Source organism: Papio anubis, chromosome X (genome assembly GCF_008728515.1).
Source record: "Papio anubis isolate 15944 chromosome X, Panubis1.0, whole genome shotgun sequence".
Taxonomy (NCBI): Eukaryota; Metazoa; Chordata; class Mammalia; order Primates; family Cercopithecidae; genus Papio; species Papio anubis.
The window spans coordinates 135,938,036-135,955,342 of record NC_044996.1 but is presented as its reverse complement, the minus strand read 5'-3'; the positions used below and the strand labels follow the sequence as shown (position 1 = coordinate 135,955,342).

Here is a 17,307-nt window from a genome sequence, read left to right as displayed (position 1 = left end):
GGGTAGCAGTGAACTCAAAGCTGTATGCTGATATGCTTGTAACCAGTGATTTCTTCTTACTGGTTTCCTAGCAGTTTTAAAGCTTTTTGGTGTAAAACAGAGTTGGCAAACCATTTTTGGAACAAGCCCAGTAGTAAATATTTTTGGCTTTGTGGGCCAAGCGACTCAATTCTGCCCTGTAGCAGTATGTAAACCAATGGGTGTGGCTGTATTCCAGTAAAACTTTGGGGGGTGGGAGGGGGAAAGAAAGCAGCTGGCTCATTGGCTCACTGGCCAGTGTGCCAGAAAATGGGCAGATTAGCTGGAATGAATTGCTGTTGAGTTCCATTTTACTGTATAGGAAAATCTAGGTTAATAAAAGTTACAGAATATAGGCCGGTCACGGTGGCTCATGCCTCTAATCTCAGCACTCTGGGAGGCCCAGGCGGATGGATCACAAGGTCAAAGGAGTTCGAGACCAGCCTGGCCAATGGGGTGAAACCCTGTCTCTACTAAAAATACAAAAATTAGCTGGGTGTGGTGGCAGGCGCCTGTAATCCCAGCTACTCAGGAGGCTGAGGCAGGAGAATTGCTTGAACTGGGAGGCAGAGATTGCAGTAAGCCGAGATCACACCACTGCACTCCAGCCTAGGTGACAGAGTGAGACTCTGTCTCAAAAAAAAGAAAAAAGGGAAAAAAAGCTATAGAATGGATGGCATTCAGGCTGTTAGGGAGTCAGTCAATACACATTGGGAGGATACTGTGTTTAGCACTGAGTAGTGAATATCTTAACATACACAGCATGGTATAGTAATCAGATTAGGGCTATGACAAAAAACAGATACATGTTAGCAAGGATATGGAGGCATTGGAACCTTCATACACTGATGGTGGGAATGTAAAAACGGTACAGCTACTGTAGAAAACAGCCTGGAAGCTCCTCAGGTTGTTAAATGTAGTTATAGGGCCCAGCAATTCCACTTTATAATAGCCAAAAGTAGACACTGATGAATAGATAAAATGTGGTCTCTCCATACAAGTGAATGTTATTCAGCCATAAAAAGAAATGAAGTACTGCTACATGCTACAATGTAGGTGAACTTGGAAAGCATCGTGCTAAGTGAGAGAAGCCAGACCCAAGAAGCCACATATTGTATGACTCCATTTATATGAACTGTCTAGGACACGCAAATTCATGGACACAGAAAGTACATTTGTGGTTGCCAGAGGCTGGAGGGATTAGAAGCTGAGTAGTAATGAGCACAAGGTTTCTTTCGGGGTTAGGGGAAATGCCCTAATATTGATGGTTGTGATGGTTGTACAACTCTGAAAATACTAAAAGCCATGCTTTATTTGAGTGAATATATGGTATTTGAATTATATTTCTATAAAGTTATTACAAAACAGTCTAGTTCCAGGATTAATGTATGAGAAATAATTAATAAATAATTTAAAATGGTCCAAAATTATTGTCTGGTTAAAGGAAATCTAGAAAATGAATCAGTATCTTCAGGTCCCCTGTTTTCCATTGTGTGTGTTTCCGAGCTTTCCCATTCCCTGGATAAACAGGAGTCGTGTCCAGGGAAGGCAGGCCAGGGTGAGGGGTATAGTACATCCCTGATCCCCTGAGTGGTAATAAGGTCAGCCCCCTGGGCCCCATTCCCGCCAAGCTTGAGGTATGTCTGTTGCTTTCCAAGGACCTGCTCTGCCTCAGGAATTGCTGCTCGTGGAAGGCTCATGGAATATGCTTCTCTGTTACAGATTGAAGAGGGCAGTAAAGCCGCGGCGGTCGACAAGTTACTGGCTGGAGATGAGATCGTTGGCATCAATGACATTGGTCTCTCAGGGTTTAGACAGGAAGCGATTTGCCTGGTGAAGGGGTCCCATAAGACCCTGAAACTGGTCGTCAAAAGGTAAGACCTGAGCTTCCTCCCACATTTACCACGACACACAGGAGTGAGTGGAACATCAAAGTGGGAGTCCAGTTGTCCCACCCACATCGCTGCAGAGATCTCGATTGGGACATGCACTTAGAGTTATATGTCTCGGCCAAGCATGGGCCCAGCATCAAGTGTCCGAACAGTTCCTAATTTTATTACAACTGATTTTTATAAATGTTAATGTATTAAGTGGATTTGAATACTCGTATCTTTCCTTTGGCAATGTGTAGATTATTTTCTTGGCAGGCAGAAAACTCTGCTTATGCTCCCAGCGAGGTGACATGTTGTTGCCTGTCTTATACACAAGGTGGCAGGCCACTGCGCTTTCTGTTTTCGTGCTAGAAAGAGAGTGACTGTCACGAAGATGCCAGCCGCCAAGGGTTTAGAGCGCTGTGCTGAGGTCTGGAGGGAGGGTCTGGAGGGAGCTGGCTGTCTATTCCTGTACATTACATGTCACTTGGAGCTTGGATGGTTTTAAGAGGTTAGAAAGTGAACTTGGGGACATGATGCTTTTATATACAGGAACTAAAGCAATACTCCTGTGTACCACAAGAATGTTGGTGATATGTCGCTTTCAAAGAGAAATAACTCTCCACCTTGGTTTTATAGTTGGCTTATTAATAGGAAAGTGCTTACACATCCTTTTTGGCAAAATTAGCGTGTTCTTTTGAAGGCTGGCTGTAAATTTTAATTAATTGACTCACATTTATTTCCATTTTTAGTACAGACATGAAGATATCTTCCTTTTTTATGAAAAAAAATTTTTTTTCAAGTCTGGCCAAGTGAAGTAGTATGCGTGGAGAGGAACAAAGAAATCTGTAACTGGTTGTGACTAATTATTTGTAAACACCGCTGCATTCAAACCAGCCAAGACAAATACCTAAAGGCTTTTTTGAAGTGGGGGTGATTGGAGGTACCAAAACAGTATCCAAAGAAAAGGTTCAGAAATGAGGAAGGGCCAGACGTGGTGGCTTATACCTGTAATCCCAGCACTTTGGGAGGCCGAGGCCGGAGGATCACTTGAGCCCAGGAGTTCGATCGAGATCAACCTGGGCAACATAGTGAGACCCCCATCTCTCTAAAAAATTTTTTTTTAAATTAGCTGGGCATGATGATGCGCGCCTGTGGTCCCAGTTACTCGAGAGGTTGATATGGGAGGATTCTTTGAGCCTGGGAGGTCGAGGTTACAATGAGCCGTGAGGGTGCCACTGTACTCCATCCTGGGTGACAGAGCGAGACCCTGTCTCAAAAAAAAAAAAAAAAGGAAGGAAAAACATGTTTTGCCTCATGAATTTAGCAAAGTCATTTGTAAGTGGTACATGCCATTCCTGAGCACCCTTTTAACAACTCTTTGTAGATCAGAAAGTAAAATCTCAGAATGGTGGTTTCTGAGCCATTGGGGAGGGTGGGGCATGAGAGGCACCATGACACTGTGTTATGGTTCCTCTGTGATCACCGTTGTAACCCTCCTATAGCAGCACGTTTGTTCTTACACGATTCAGTTAACTTAGTGGAATGCTGGTGGTGGTGAGGGAAGCTTGTTCTGCAGAGGTAAGACGAGGAGTTATAAATTGGCTCCGGCGGTCATCATCCCGCTGCCAAGGCTGACTGCAACTGCCTTTTCTTCTGTCTCCTGTACTGTCTCGTTCTGGGCTCCCAGAGCCCCCAAAACACTGGGCTGTGCTTGTGGTCTTACTGTCTGTCTTCTCTTCTTCGATGGAGACACCAGCTTAGTTAGTCAGCATAGCTGGCCAACTTTGTATCACCAGGGCATAGCTACGCATAGAAATTCCTAGCATCGGAGTTCTTAAGTCAGAAGGTGTGTGCGTTGTGAATGTTCGGAGACATTTCTGAGTTTCTCAGACCCCTTTTACATCATCTCTAGCATAGGATATTTGTAGTTTGTTTGTTTGTATTCTCTGTGAATGTGATAGGTGAAATATGGTTTTATATTTACATTTGCATTTCCGTAGTTACGAGAGTGAAGTCAGGTATCGTTCCATGTGTTTAGAAGAATGGTAGATGTGGTTCTTTTTTTGAGCTAGAAGTACATATTTAGTGATAAAGATGGACAGTCTAATATCTGTTCAAAGGAAAGCCATGCCACAGGAGAACTGGTTGATAGGAGGAGAGAGAGAAGCCTCAGGGCATCTGCTGGTTGGTTTCACTGAGTAGGTACTTAAAAGACTCTTGGGAAAAGGGATTAAACTTTGCCCTGAAGGATCTCCGGGAGCCACTGTGTAGAATCCCCATTTTGTGTTCTGCAGACCCACTTTCCTTTAAATGAGAGATGTGGACAAAATGATAATGTGGTTTAGATGGAATTTTATTTAAGTAATATGTGTAACGAGATATAAAGCAGCAGAGTTTATTTACAAATTTTTATTTCCAAACACACTTTCAATAACTGTGTTAGGAAAAAAACCCACAAGCTGTTTTTCCTCTGCTCTCACACAACACACAACACGGAAGACTTCTGTGACCAAATGTGCATAGAACTTCTAAGACTCCAGCTACCCTTATGTGGTTTTCCTTATTACAAAAGCACCAATGGGTGCTTTCAAAATTGTTCTTCTTAAAGCCAGAACACATATTCTTCTCTATCTAAATTTAAATCTCTATTTAAATCTCCCCGCCCTCCTCTTTCTCCATTCCTAGGCAACCACTAATCTGCCTTCTGTCTCTATGGATTAGGTAGCATTTTCTAGCATTTTATGTAGAGCTCCAGGATGGAGCGTGTACCCTTACAAGTGGCTAGTTCATGAAAAGAACTCTGCAGGTAGTTCATAGATTGAGACACCAACATATTCATATTCTATATTGCTCTGCTTAAAAGCATGATCAAATGGTAAACTAGCTCGCCCAAGCCTTGTTTGACTTGTTGCAGTTGTCTGCCCCCATCTGCAAAAGTGTAATGAGGGAAAGAGGTACATCCATCTCAGTGTAAAGCGCAGAAATCCATGGTTTTTTGAGACAGGTTCCTGCTCTTTTGCCTAGGCTGGAGTGCAGTTGTGCAGTCATAGCTCACTGTAGCCTCGAACTCTTGGGCTCAAGCGATCTTCCCAAAGTGCTGGGATTACAGGCATGAGCCATCGCACCTGGCCTCTCCGTGGTTTTTTAAACATCATTTGAATAGTGGTTCATAAACTCCCCTCCCTGTAGTGACAGCTGCTACACGTCTTATTTTGTAGGCTCGTTTTATCTTTGTGTGTGTGGGGACCAGGGGACCAGGTGGCCAGGATAGGATTGCGATGGGCCACTTTCACAAAGTGGTGGCATCTTGTTTCACAGGCATGGGCAACGCGGACCTTGTCGTTGAGAAGCTGGTGCTGGGAAAGCGATGCAGGAGGAGACAGGCAGATCACTATCTCCACAGACAAATGAGGGCCAGAGCTTCCTCTTGCCCAGCGTGGGGGGAGCTGGAGACAAAGAGCGTGTAACAGTCAGCCCTACCAAGTGCACGTATGTTCTTCTTTGTGAGGCCCAGGTGGCATCCACGGCCTGAGATGTCAGGGGAGGGGTGCTGACCGATACTCAGATCTATCGGTTAGGTCAGGAGGAGAGGATGAGGCTGGCAGTTTTGCTTTTCTCTTTCTTCCCAGGTGTTTTGTTGTTCCGTCTCTACTTGGCTGGGGAAGTGCTCCTTGCAGGAAAGTTCAGGGCAGACGTGTAGCCTTTTTGTATGTGTGTGTGTGTGTGTGTGTGTGTGCGTGCGCGCGTGCACACGTGTGCGTGTGTTTCCAGTTTTTTTCCTCTGCACTGTTTTCCTGGGTGCCCAGGCCCACCCCTGGAGAGTCCTGAGCAGGTCTTGAATAGATCTGGGCTGTGGAATTTTCACACAGAGCCACAGGCCATTTCACTGGGCATTTGCAGCAGGTCTACCACTTGCTAGCCTTATGCACAAGTTCTTGGGAAGGTTAAGGCCAGAAACTGGGTGGCCCTTTGGCATTTTCCTCATTAACTTAACCCAGTTGGGTTAGCACAAAAAGGAGGTCTGCCTGATGCCCTCAGGCTGCTCCAGAGGAGAGGGAGCAGAGTTGGGAGGGTGGGGAAGGACTGAGAAGGGGACGGCGGCTCCTCGCTTAGCTGGGCTCATCCTGTCCACTCGGTGCCAGGGACCGTGGCTGTTGCCTGTTGCTGTCTTCTCTCTGAAATCTGCATTAACAGCTCTGGGGAGAGAGTCGTCCGTTTTTCTCCCTTCAGAGGCAAATGGCTGTTAAGTTCAGCTTCTAAAAAGTACCTATAATTTCAAACACCCTAGGGAAAATTTCTTTTAAATATCACATCATAAATTATTTTCTAAAGCTTTGCAATTACCCTTTTGGCTTTTTCCCCAAATATGCATTATAATATTAGTTTTGTTTACAGCAAAATCCGCCTGCCACCTTGTCATGGAACCCACTCTGGGCAGTTTCTCTTGAACGGTCATGTGTTGCGAGTCATTTTGTAGGGGCCAAATCGTGGATAGGGTTGATTCATGTCACTTCCTGCCTCTTTGCTGGCAGCTCTAAACCCTCTTGTGAATCTAATTACATCCACTAAGCTTGCATTCAGGAGCCGCTTAGCCGCAGAGGGGAGGTTTTTTCCAGCAGGCTGTAAGGGTTTGCGAGACCATGTGGTGTGGTCCTGCATTTGAAGAGAAGAGGCTGGATGTCAAGGGACAGCACTCTTGTTTGCTAGGAGCTAATTTCTTACAACATGTGTCCCCTCTTGGGCGTTGCTAAGGTGCCCTGACTGCTGCTCCAAGCCCACGTTGTGCTGTGTCCCCCTCTGCTGCTGGCTCCTTGGAGCTGTCCTGGAGCAGGTGGCCCTGCAGCCCCAAGGTTGATTAGCACAGATGTTCCGGGAGCTGCTACTCACAACGGTGGCAGCAGTAAGGGGCCGCCTAAGACGTCAGCAGGTTTACATCCCCACCCCACTCCCGCAGCACCCCACCCCCTCCAGAGCTACTCCTGAGGCAGAAATGGTGTGTGGTCAGACGGAGGGCATGCTCCTTAGTGGGGACACTGGAGGACGTCAGGTGAAACCCATGCCTTCGAGGCTGTCTGATGTCTTTGTCTGTGATTCAGGAATGGGTATTTCTGTCCTGTGAACATTTGGGGGCTAATGGCTGTTTGCTACTCTGCTTATTTTCTTGTTAAAACAAAGGAGACCCTGACTTGTTTAGGCTATTTTCCATTATGGTTTTTATTTCATTTATTTTGAGTGAAGGAAAGAAGGGAGAGAGGGAGGGAGGGAGGATGGGAGGAAGGAAGGATGACATCTCACTTTGTTGCCCGTGCTGGAGTGCAGTGACTACTGACAGACACAGTCATAGCTCACTGCAGCCTCAAACTCCTGGGCACAAGTGATCCTCTTGCCTCAGCCTGCTGAGTAGCTGGGACTACAGGTGCATGTCACCATGCCCAGCTTACTGTTTTTGTTTTTTTAATTTAATTTTATTTTTTCTATCGTTTTGTGACAGAGTCTCATTCTTTTGCCCAGGCTGGAGTGCAGTGGCACGATCTCAACTCACTGCAACCTTTGCCTCCCGGGTTCAAATGATCCTCGTGCTTCAGCCTCCCCAGTAGCTGGTACTACAGGCGTGTGCCACCACTCCTGGCTAATTTTTGTATTTTTAGTAGGGATGGGGTTTCGCCATGTTGGCCAGGCTGGTCTTGAACTCCTGGCCTCAAGGGATCTGCCCCACTTGGCCTGCCAAAGTGCTGGGATTACAGGCGTCAGCCACCGCACCTGGCCAGCTTATTGTTTTTATTAAGTAAAATCAGGAGAAAAACCACATAGATCAAATTGTTTTATTTTGGGGAAAGTTACTTCTATTGGGGTTTTGCCTTAGTGTGTGGTTTAGGTAATTTAATCAGATGAATCAATGTTTGCAAATAGTGATGGTTGTTAATATAGTAAGACTTACAGAGAATGTTTAGCTTACTTTTGTGTTTATTTGGGGTCTCTGGAGGACCTGTATGTGCTGTGCAGTGGGATCCACACTGTACAGGTTAAGGTTATTTTGAGGTTCGAGGAATTGAGAAGTTAGCATCAGCATTAGCAATGAAGTTTAAATGACTTTTTTTTTTTTTTTTTATGGGTTCTGCAAATGGCGTAGGCTTTTATTTTTAAAAATGGAGCAGCTCTAATGAGATCCACCAAATTGAAAGCCCTGAGCTTTAGGAGAAAAGGTTGATGTACACTGGTTGAATTCCCGGTTTGCTATTGGCTTGGAAAGAAGAGTGTTCTGGTGAAATTTTGAGAGCAGACCCTGGGAATGTCCTCCCTTGAGACTTGAGGGCGCAGGGATCTGGGAACAGGTCTTCGTGTCTGTCGTCTGGGAGGTAGTGTCCTGCGAGAGGCAGCAGCCCAGCAGACACCAAGGGCCCCTGGGCTCGCATGCTGACCTCTTAGTGGGCTTGGCAGGGCAGGAGGCCCACATGTAGCTTCTGTCCAGTGTGGCACTTGCCCTTGCAGTCACCCCTAAAGGACAGGTAGATGAAGCCTTTGCAGGTTGAGATGCCCCCAGAGGCTCTGTCCGTCCCACACTGAGCACACTGAGCGGGTCCCCTCTCTGTCCATCCCATCCTTGGCTGTGGCAGCACTGGCATGCTGTGGCATGCTCTGCTCTGCACTGGCCGCTTTGTCCAGATGGAGACAAACACCGCTTTCAGTGTGTTGCCAAGGGGCAAGGAGAGGTGATATTGGCAGAGCCATGAGCGATGGTTGCCCGGCAGGTCATAAAGGTGGAGTAAATGTTGCCTCTTCTTAGAACTGTCGCCTCAAGCCCGGTTACCACTCATACCCCTTGTTTCCAAGGTGGGAGAGTCTGGGGGAAGAAATGAAGTACCTGACACAGCCTTGGCCCTTTCTACAAAGTGAGGGGCATACTTTATCTGTAACAATAGCCTTTTGTTTGTTTGTTTGTTTTTTATACTTTAAGTTCTAGGGTACATGTGCCCAACATGCAGGTTTGTTACATATGTATACATGTGCCATGTTGGTGTGCTGCAGCCATTAACTTGCCATTTACATTCAGTATATCTCCTAATGCTGTCCCTCCCCTGTCCCCTCACCCCACAACAGGCCCCGGTGTGTGATGTTCCCCTTCCTGTGTCCAAGTGTTCTCATTGTTCAATTCCCACCTATGAGTGAGAACATGTGGTGTTTGGTTTTCTGTTCTTGTGATAGTTTGCTGAGAATGATGGTTTCCAGCTGCATCCATGTCCCTACAAAGGACATAAACTCTTCCTTTTTTATGGCCGCATAGTATTCCATGGTGTATATGTGCCACATTTTCTTAATCCAGTCTGTCATGGATGGACATTTGGGTTGGTTCCAAGTCTTTGCTATTGTGAATAATGCCACAATAAACATACATGTGCATGTGTCTTTATAGCAGCATGACTTATAATCCTTTGGGTATATCCCCAGTAATGGGATTGCTGGGTCAAATGGTATTTCCAGTTCTAGATCCTTGAGGAATCGCCACAGTGTCTTCCACAATGGTTGAACTAGTTTACAGTCCCACCAACAGTGTAAAAGTGTTCCTATTTCTCCACAACCTCTCCAGCACCTGTTGTTTCCTGACTTTTTAATGATTGCCATTCTAACTGGTGTGAGATGGTATCTCATGGTGGTTTTGATTTGCATTTCTTTGATGGCGAGTGATGATGAGTATTTTTTCATGTGTCTGTTGGCTGCATAAATGTCTTCTTTTGAGAAGTGTCTGTTCATATCCTTTGCCCACGTTTTGGTGGGGTTGTTTGTTTTTTTCTTGTAAATTTGTTTGAGTTCTTTATAGGTTCTGGATATTAGCCCTTTGTCAGATGAGTAGATTGCAAAAATGTTCTCCTATTCTATAGGTTGCCTGTTCACTCTGATGTAGTTTCTTTTGCTGTGCAGAAGCTCTTTAGTTTAATTAGATCCCATTTGTCAATTTTGGCTTTTGTTGCCATTGCTTTTGGTGTTTTAGACATGAAGTCCTTGCCCATGCCTATGTCCTGAATGGTATTGCCTAGGTTTTCTTCTAGGGTTTTTATGGTTTTAGGTCTAACGTTTAAGTCTCTCAATGTTTCTGCTTTCTACTTATGGCTAGCCAGTTTTCCCAGCACCATTTATTAAATAGGGAATCCTTTCCCCATTTCTTGTTTTTGTCAGGTTTGTCAAGGATCAGATGGTTGTAGATGTATGGTATTATTTCTGAGGGCTCTGTTCTGTTCCATTGGTCTATATCTCTGTTTTGGTACCAGTACCATGCTGTTTTGGTTACTGTAGCCTTGTAGTATAGTTTGAAGTCAGGTAGCGTGATGCCTCCAGCTTTGTTCTTTTGGTTTAGGATTGTCTTGGCAATGCAGGCTCTTTTTTGGTTCCATATGAGCTTTAAAGTAGTTTTTTCCAATTCTGTGAAGAAAGTCATTGATAGCTTAATGGGGATGACATTGAATCTATAAATTACCTTGGGCAGTATGGCCATTTTCACAATATTGATTCTTCCTATCCATGAGCATAGAATGTTCTTCCATTTGTTTGTGTCCTCTCTTATTTCCTTGAGCAGTTGCTGGTAGTTCTCCTTGAAGAGGTCCTTCACATCCCTTGTAAGTTGGATTCCTAGGTATTTTATTCTCTTTGAAGCAATTGTGAATGGGAGTTCACTCATGATTTGGCTCTCTGTTTGTCTGTTATTGGTGTATAAGAATGCTTGTGATTTTTGCACATTGATTTTGTATCCTGAGACTTTGCTGAAGTTGCTTATCAGCTTAAGGAGATTTTGGAAAAGCGTGTTGTTGTTGTTGTTGTTGTTGTTAAAAGCCTGGTTTTTTGTTGTTGTTGTTGTTGTTTGTTTGTTTTAACGTCACTTGCTAATTTGTTCACACAAAGAAAATGCTCCATAATGAAAACAACTTCATCCCATGTCTCCCTCCCACCCAGACAGACACATTCATATCCCTCCTGTCCCCAACTGCAAGATGCATTCCTACGTCTTGGCTATCTTTTAGAACCAAACCCTCATAAAAACCATTTAGAATAGTTGCCTGATAACTTGGTTTTATTGCTAAAGAAAGCCTGTTTGTGGCAGTTAGAGTCCAAAGGCGTTTTGAATGGAATGTAGTGGCGTGTTTAAGGAGAGGGCTCAGAAGGATTTGCTGAATGGTAGTCATGACAGCATTGGTGGGGTTGTGAAATGGGCTGATTAAATAACTCAAGTAGTTCCGGTGTCCAGACCATGTTTTAGTAAGGTAGCCAGTGTCATGGACAGGGCAGGTGGCAACAGTTCCTTGCACCACGGAGGGTGGTTGTACCATTTACTCTGCTGGTTGTGGGTGTGCTTGCCTTTAATAATAGGCAAAGCAAGGTCATTGGTCTGCAGCTGTAGTAAATGACAAAAAAGAGGAAGGAATCAGATCTTTCTTCTGTGATTTCACTACTTTGATTTGCCAACTATGACGTGGTTTATTAGATGTAAAGACACAGAGGAAAGTTCTCTGGCTCAATGCCCTTGCAAAGAAAAGGATGCCTCCCACACTCTTGGTGAGATGATAAGTGATCAAATAAGGGAAGATTTTTTTCAGCCACTCGGCACATGTCAATCACATGCGAGTGGACGTCTGGCTTACCATAGTGACCACACATGCAGTGGTATTTAATAGTTCTCTGAATGTGTGTAGGATCTGTAAAAGGTTTGGAATAAAAGCACGCGCTTCCTTTGGAGAAATGTTATTTAGTTGTAATAGCATTTCACTACTGCCACATTCAGTTCACCTATGGTGGTAGTGCCTGTAACTTTTTATTCGGAGGAATTCGTGGACCTTCCTCTCCCTGCCTCTCCGATTTTGCCACTGAGTTTCATCTCTTTTCATGGTCCAGGCTCAACGTTTCTTTGCTGCACTGCGACTCAAGTCTCTTTCATTGGTTACTTTCCCTAAACTTCATCTGTCTTCTCTATACTTTGGTTTTTGTTTTTCTGTGAAGAATATCTTCTTAACTCTTCTAGTACCGTGGGTAACCATGGGCTCTGGGAAGGGAATTTGAGGATGAATTGAGTAAAAATACAGTAAATTATTATGGGCTTTATGTAATGAGCAGAACTCCAGAAAGGGCAAGGTGGGGATATTGTTTGCTGAGATCTTCTAGTGGGCAGAATTCCAGAAAGGGCTAGGGGAGATTATTTCTTGAAATCTCTTTCCTTTGCATCTATTTACGTGGCTAGAACGCTTTATACATAGGATAGCATTTAGAGGACAGCAGTCTTGCAATCTCTTGTTGCTTTTTTTTTTTTTTTTGGTAAGGCTTTTGCCATGTGTATACTGATATGTTGACTCAACAGGTTAAACATTTTGTGTCTTTATTCTTATATCCGTGGTGTTCATCCTTAAGGCTGTATAAAATGAGTCATATTAATGACTGCACACTTGAATATGCTGAGTTTCTTTGCCAACAGATTCACTCTGTTGAAACATGGCCAGGAAATTGTGTGGGTGCCCTTTTTAAAACATCAAGCTGAATGAAATGATGATTTGACACTTGGGGCATATATGGATAAACACAAGTGGTTTGGATACTGGGACAGAGATCGTCTTTTTTTTTTTTTTTTTTCCCCTGTCTTTCCAACAGTAATGGGTTTGTAGAAATGAAGATTACAAAGGTTAATGGGAAAAACAAGTCATTCGGGTCTGCTCCACTCCTCTGTTCTGTGCTGCTCGGTTCTGCCTGTGGCTTCTGTGGCATTCCTCCGCAGTCTTTTCTGCCCTAGGACTCAGGTTGAACACCAGAGGTTGAGGCCAGAGGTGGGGCACGCTCTTGCTAGGGATGAGGCAGGCAGGCTGGCTGGGTGGAGAGCAATTCTGGGGCTCTCACCCCACATGAATGCTGCTGCTGGGCCCTGACGTTTGCTTACAATGCAGCTCTGATGTCTCAGTTTCAGCTACTTAGGTCATTTGGGAATTTTTATCTTGCCTCAGTTCTCTTCATGTTTAAAAGCAGGAACTACTTGCCTCTTATCTCCTAGGACCATAGACTTTATCAGGCATGATGTCACCATTCACGCAGGCATTGCCGGCACCACTGCCCGGGAAAAGACACTGCATATAAATCTTCCCACAGTGCCTTTGGGAGGTGACTTTTCTTACAGAAAATACATGCAGAGTTAACCATTTCTAGAATGCTCTGGTGTATTTGTATACATTCATGTGATGTATGTGAGAAGCACTCCCACCACGTGGTTGAAATCATTCCTTTAGGTCCCGCTTTCCAGGAGCTTGCAGCTGAGTGGGCTGAACGGCTCTCACAAGTGCAGACTCAGAGAGGAAGGAAGGGTGAAAGTCGATCCAGGAAAGTCTTTGCTGAGGACAGGCCAGTGGAGCCATCCTTTGCAGCTGAGGCAGTTTTGAGAGGCAGATATAAACGTCTGCCAGGTGCTCCAAAGCTGGAAGCCATAGCTGGAAGTTCTAGTGAGAACAGTAGAGGGGGAGGCTTGGGAGAAGGAGGTGGAAACGCAGAATGGGGCCAGCACACAGCGGCTCACACAGAGCTGCTCAGGTGGTGCAGACACTCCTGGCCCACTGCAGCCCAGACTTCCTAGGTCTTGGGGAACTGAGAATTTGCTTTATTTGCCAAGACCCCAGATACTATAGACGCTGCCAGCCCAGGGAGCATGCTCTGAGAACCCCTGGACTAGACCACAGAGAACCTAGGAGCATGGACTTCCTTCTGTGGAAACTGGGAGCAGCTGATGGTTCTAGAGTGAGGGCAAGACCTGGCCAGAGCTGTGTTGCATGCAGGGAGATTGGGAGAGGAAGAAGCCTTCCAGAGGATTGGCAGGAAAAGGAAGGAAGCAGAGTCAGAACTGGGTTTCATTTGATGTTTGCAGAGAGGTGGTTTTTGTTTAAAGGATTAGCAGAGTGTGGGCAACTGCCAGGTAAATTCCCCTCTCCCCAGACCCTGGGGTCTGACATCAGGAAGCTTGTCACAGTCCCTGAGGCCCCCAGAGTGTTTCCAGGGCTTCCCTTCCTGGCCCGGTATCTGCAAGGCCTTTCCAACTACGGACTCTTCTTTCAAACCCTGCTCTTCCTTATCTCCAAGAAGCCCTTAGAAACCATTATTTATCTGTTTTCCCACAAAACCTTTGTCAGCTCCCAGTGTAGGACAGAAGCCCCCCACCTATGCAATACCACCACCACCACCCCCGTTCCCCCATCGCAATTTGCAGGCAGGGAGACCAGGTGGGCCTATATTTCAGACCCTAGGCTCCCAGCAGGCCAAGGCGCCTCCCTTCCCAGACCCTGCCTTGGCCTCCAGCCAGTGCTCTTACTGTGCGCTTAGTTAGCTGGGGGCACGAAACACAAACTATTTGTCTTGGGAGGTGGTGCTTCTTTGCTTTCTTCTAAAAGGTTAGGAAAATAACCCAACACTCGTGATCTTTCTTTCTTTCTTTCTTTCTTTCTTTCTTTCTTTCTTTCTTTCTTTCGTGTGAGGGAAAGGAAGGAATTCTGCTCTTTGTGAATAATAAAGATTTCCTTGAAACAGTTCTTGTAATAATTCCTTTTAAAAATAAAACAGGATATTTGATATCTAATCTGTTGTTCTTTCTTTTTTTTAGAGATGGAGTCTTGCTCTGTCACCCAGGCAGAAGGAACAGTGGTGCAATAATAGCTCACTGCAGCCTTGAACTCCTGGGCTCAAGCATACAGCTGTTGTTCTTAATGTTCAATGACATCCTAGCATTTTTTTATATTTGTGATCTAAACCCTGTCCTTAAAAAAAAAAAAAAGAAAAGAAAACACCACCCAAAACACTACCTAGCATATAAAATTACTCTAAAAAATTGAAGTAAGTTTCAATTAAGTTTGGTATACAATCTGTGGGAAGGGATTTCAGGGCAACCCACCATTAGAATGAATAGTTCCATCTGGAGTACCAGAAAACTTGGTATTGTCAATACCATGATGTTTTGTTATATGAAAGGAATAGTATGCATTGACTGAAGATTATGTTTTGGAAGAATGATAATGGCCTGGGCCAGGTGTGGTGGCTCATGCCTGTAATCCCAGCACTTTGGGAGTCCGAGGTGGGAGGATTGCTTGAGCACAGGAGTTCAAGACCAGCCTGGGTGACATGATGAGACCTCATCTCTTTAAAAAATTTTTAAATTAAATAAATAAAATTTTAAATGATAATGGCTTGGGAGAATGATCACAAAACCAGGCAGACTGGGGAAAGAAAGGCACTCTTCAAGTCTGCAGGATGAAAGGGAATGCACAGAAACATGTGTGTCCTGGTCCTGCACATGAGACCCACAGTTCTAGGGACAAGGTGATTTAAAACGTTTAAAGAGTGTGTGGCTTGTGCAGGAGGAAACACCACAGCCTTCCATCTACTCAAGTCCTGGGAGCCCTTGAAACTCAGCCAGAGGAGCCGTGAGTGTAGGCGGGCTCTAGGTGGCGCCAGAGCTCTCTATCCCCAACTCCATGGGTCTGTGGTTGAGCGACCAGCATGTAGGGGCTGAAGGTCCCCCCCACCATCTCCTTATCAACACCAATCCAGCCGTTTCAGAGGTGCCAACAAACAGAAACCAGTCTGACCCTGGCTTGATCCCCAAATACTTTCATTATGCATCAGGAAATTCAGAGGACTTGGGAAAAAAAGCATATATATTTTAGTAAATTTTCACTGTCCACAGTAACCAAGATATCTTCAGTTAAAGCAGAAAGAGTGTAACTCTTTTCACTGTGTGTCTTCATTTGCTTATTTAAAAAAAAATCCCTAGGCCAGGTACAGGGGCTCATGCCTGTAATCCCAGCACTTTGAAACGCTGAGGCAGGCAGATTTCTTGAGCTCAGGAGTGTGAGGCCAGCCTGGGCAACATAACGAGACCCCATCTCTCATTATACAAAAAGTTAGCTGGGCGTGGTGGTGTGTGTCTGTGGTCCCAGCTGCTCAAGAGGCTGAGGTGGGAGGATCACTTGAGCCCAGGAGGTCGAGACTGCAGTAAGCCATGATTGTGTCACTGTACTCCAGCCTGGGTGGCAGAGGGAGAGCCTGTCAAAACAAAACAAACGAACAAAAAACAAAACAAAAAAAGCCACAATTCGTATAAGAACTGCTGACTGTGTCACATATGAGAACACATGTATCTGTATATTATCTTTTTAAAAAGGAGCTTCTGGGTTTGTTTTCATTTTTTCACTGCCTCATACAGCATTGCTTTTTCTCTTCAGACAGTTTGAAAGGTGTAAACCAGGTAAGATGCATTTTATGAAGGCATGGAAGTCTCACTTCCATGCCAGGTTCCCTGCCTGCCTCCGACAACTCCCACCCAAGCTGCCTTCTGCACATGCATTGCCGTCCATGGGAAGCCCTCTTCCATGCCATCAGCCTCCCTGGCTGTGATGCCCCTGTTCGGACTCTCCTATCTTCCTCTTTCCCTGGCCTGCATTTTGACCTCAACCCTGTGTCTTTTTGTCCCCGCCGATGGACACATCCACAGGGATGTCCCATGGCTATGGGAGATGCACAATATACACTTTGGGTTTTTGTTGTTGTTGATAATTATGGTGAAATGCACACAAAATTTACCATCCTAACCATTGTGGTGTTCAGTAGTGTTAAGTGTATTCACGTCATGCAACCAATCTCCAGAAACTCGTTTCATCTTGCAAAACAGGCTCTATATGCATTAAACAGCAACTTCTCAGTCTCCCCTCCCCCACCCCTGGCAACCACCATTCTACTTTCTGCATTCATAATTTTGACAAATCAGGTACCTCATATAAGTTGAATCATACAGTATTTGTCCTTTTGTAACTGGCTACTGTCACATAGCATACCGTCCCCAAGATTCCCCATGTTGTAGCATATGTCAAAATTTCCTTTTTATTGCCAAGTAATATTCCGTTGTATGGATAGACCACATTTTGTTTGTGCATTCTTCCACCCATGGAACAGTATACGTTTTGACTAAATGTCCAGCTGTTAAAGTCTGTATTAGATACAAGCTGAATATCATCATTACAGAATAAACTTCTAAGGTAAAAGAGTAAATCTGGAATGATATTATTATTACAATTTTGTTTTAAAACATAACATTCAGATTTCAACAGAATGACATTTTGGTCCAGGAACAGGATTGTTCAGCCTTCTCAGCTGCTAGAAGGCTTCTGTGGTCACTGCCTTATTCATTTGCAACACTAAATTAATTTTTATTTTAGCCTGAGGCCAGTGGAAGGTTGAGATGTGTTTTGGGTTTTTTGGCTAACTGCTGGTTTAGGTTAATGTTACCACCAAGCTGCTGTCTCCTGAATGTAACTGACCAAGCTAAAGGGTTAATTTCTCTTCATACTTGGATTTAAGGAATCGGTGCATGGGGATGATTCATTTTCTTTTTTTTTTTTTTTTTTTTTTTTTT

At 44.6% G+C, this 17,307-nt stretch overlaps 1 protein-coding gene across 3 annotated transcripts in view; it reads left to right on the top strand.

Moving 5' to 3' along the window:
- The window catches only part of SHROOM2 (shroom family member 2), a 164,502-nt gene that overhangs the window by 83,733 nt on the left and 63,462 nt on the right, over window positions 1–17,307 (top strand). For 2 of the 3 annotated variants that reach the window (XM_009197175.4, XM_003917388.5), the window contains exon 2: window positions 1,741–1,892. In XM_009197175.4, the coding sequence (XP_009195439.3) occupies window positions 1,741–1,892 (152 nt within the window). Of the gene's footprint in view, window positions 1–1,740; window positions 1,893–17,307 lie in introns of those variants that run through there. The other variant, XM_009197176.2, reaches the window with a different exon arrangement.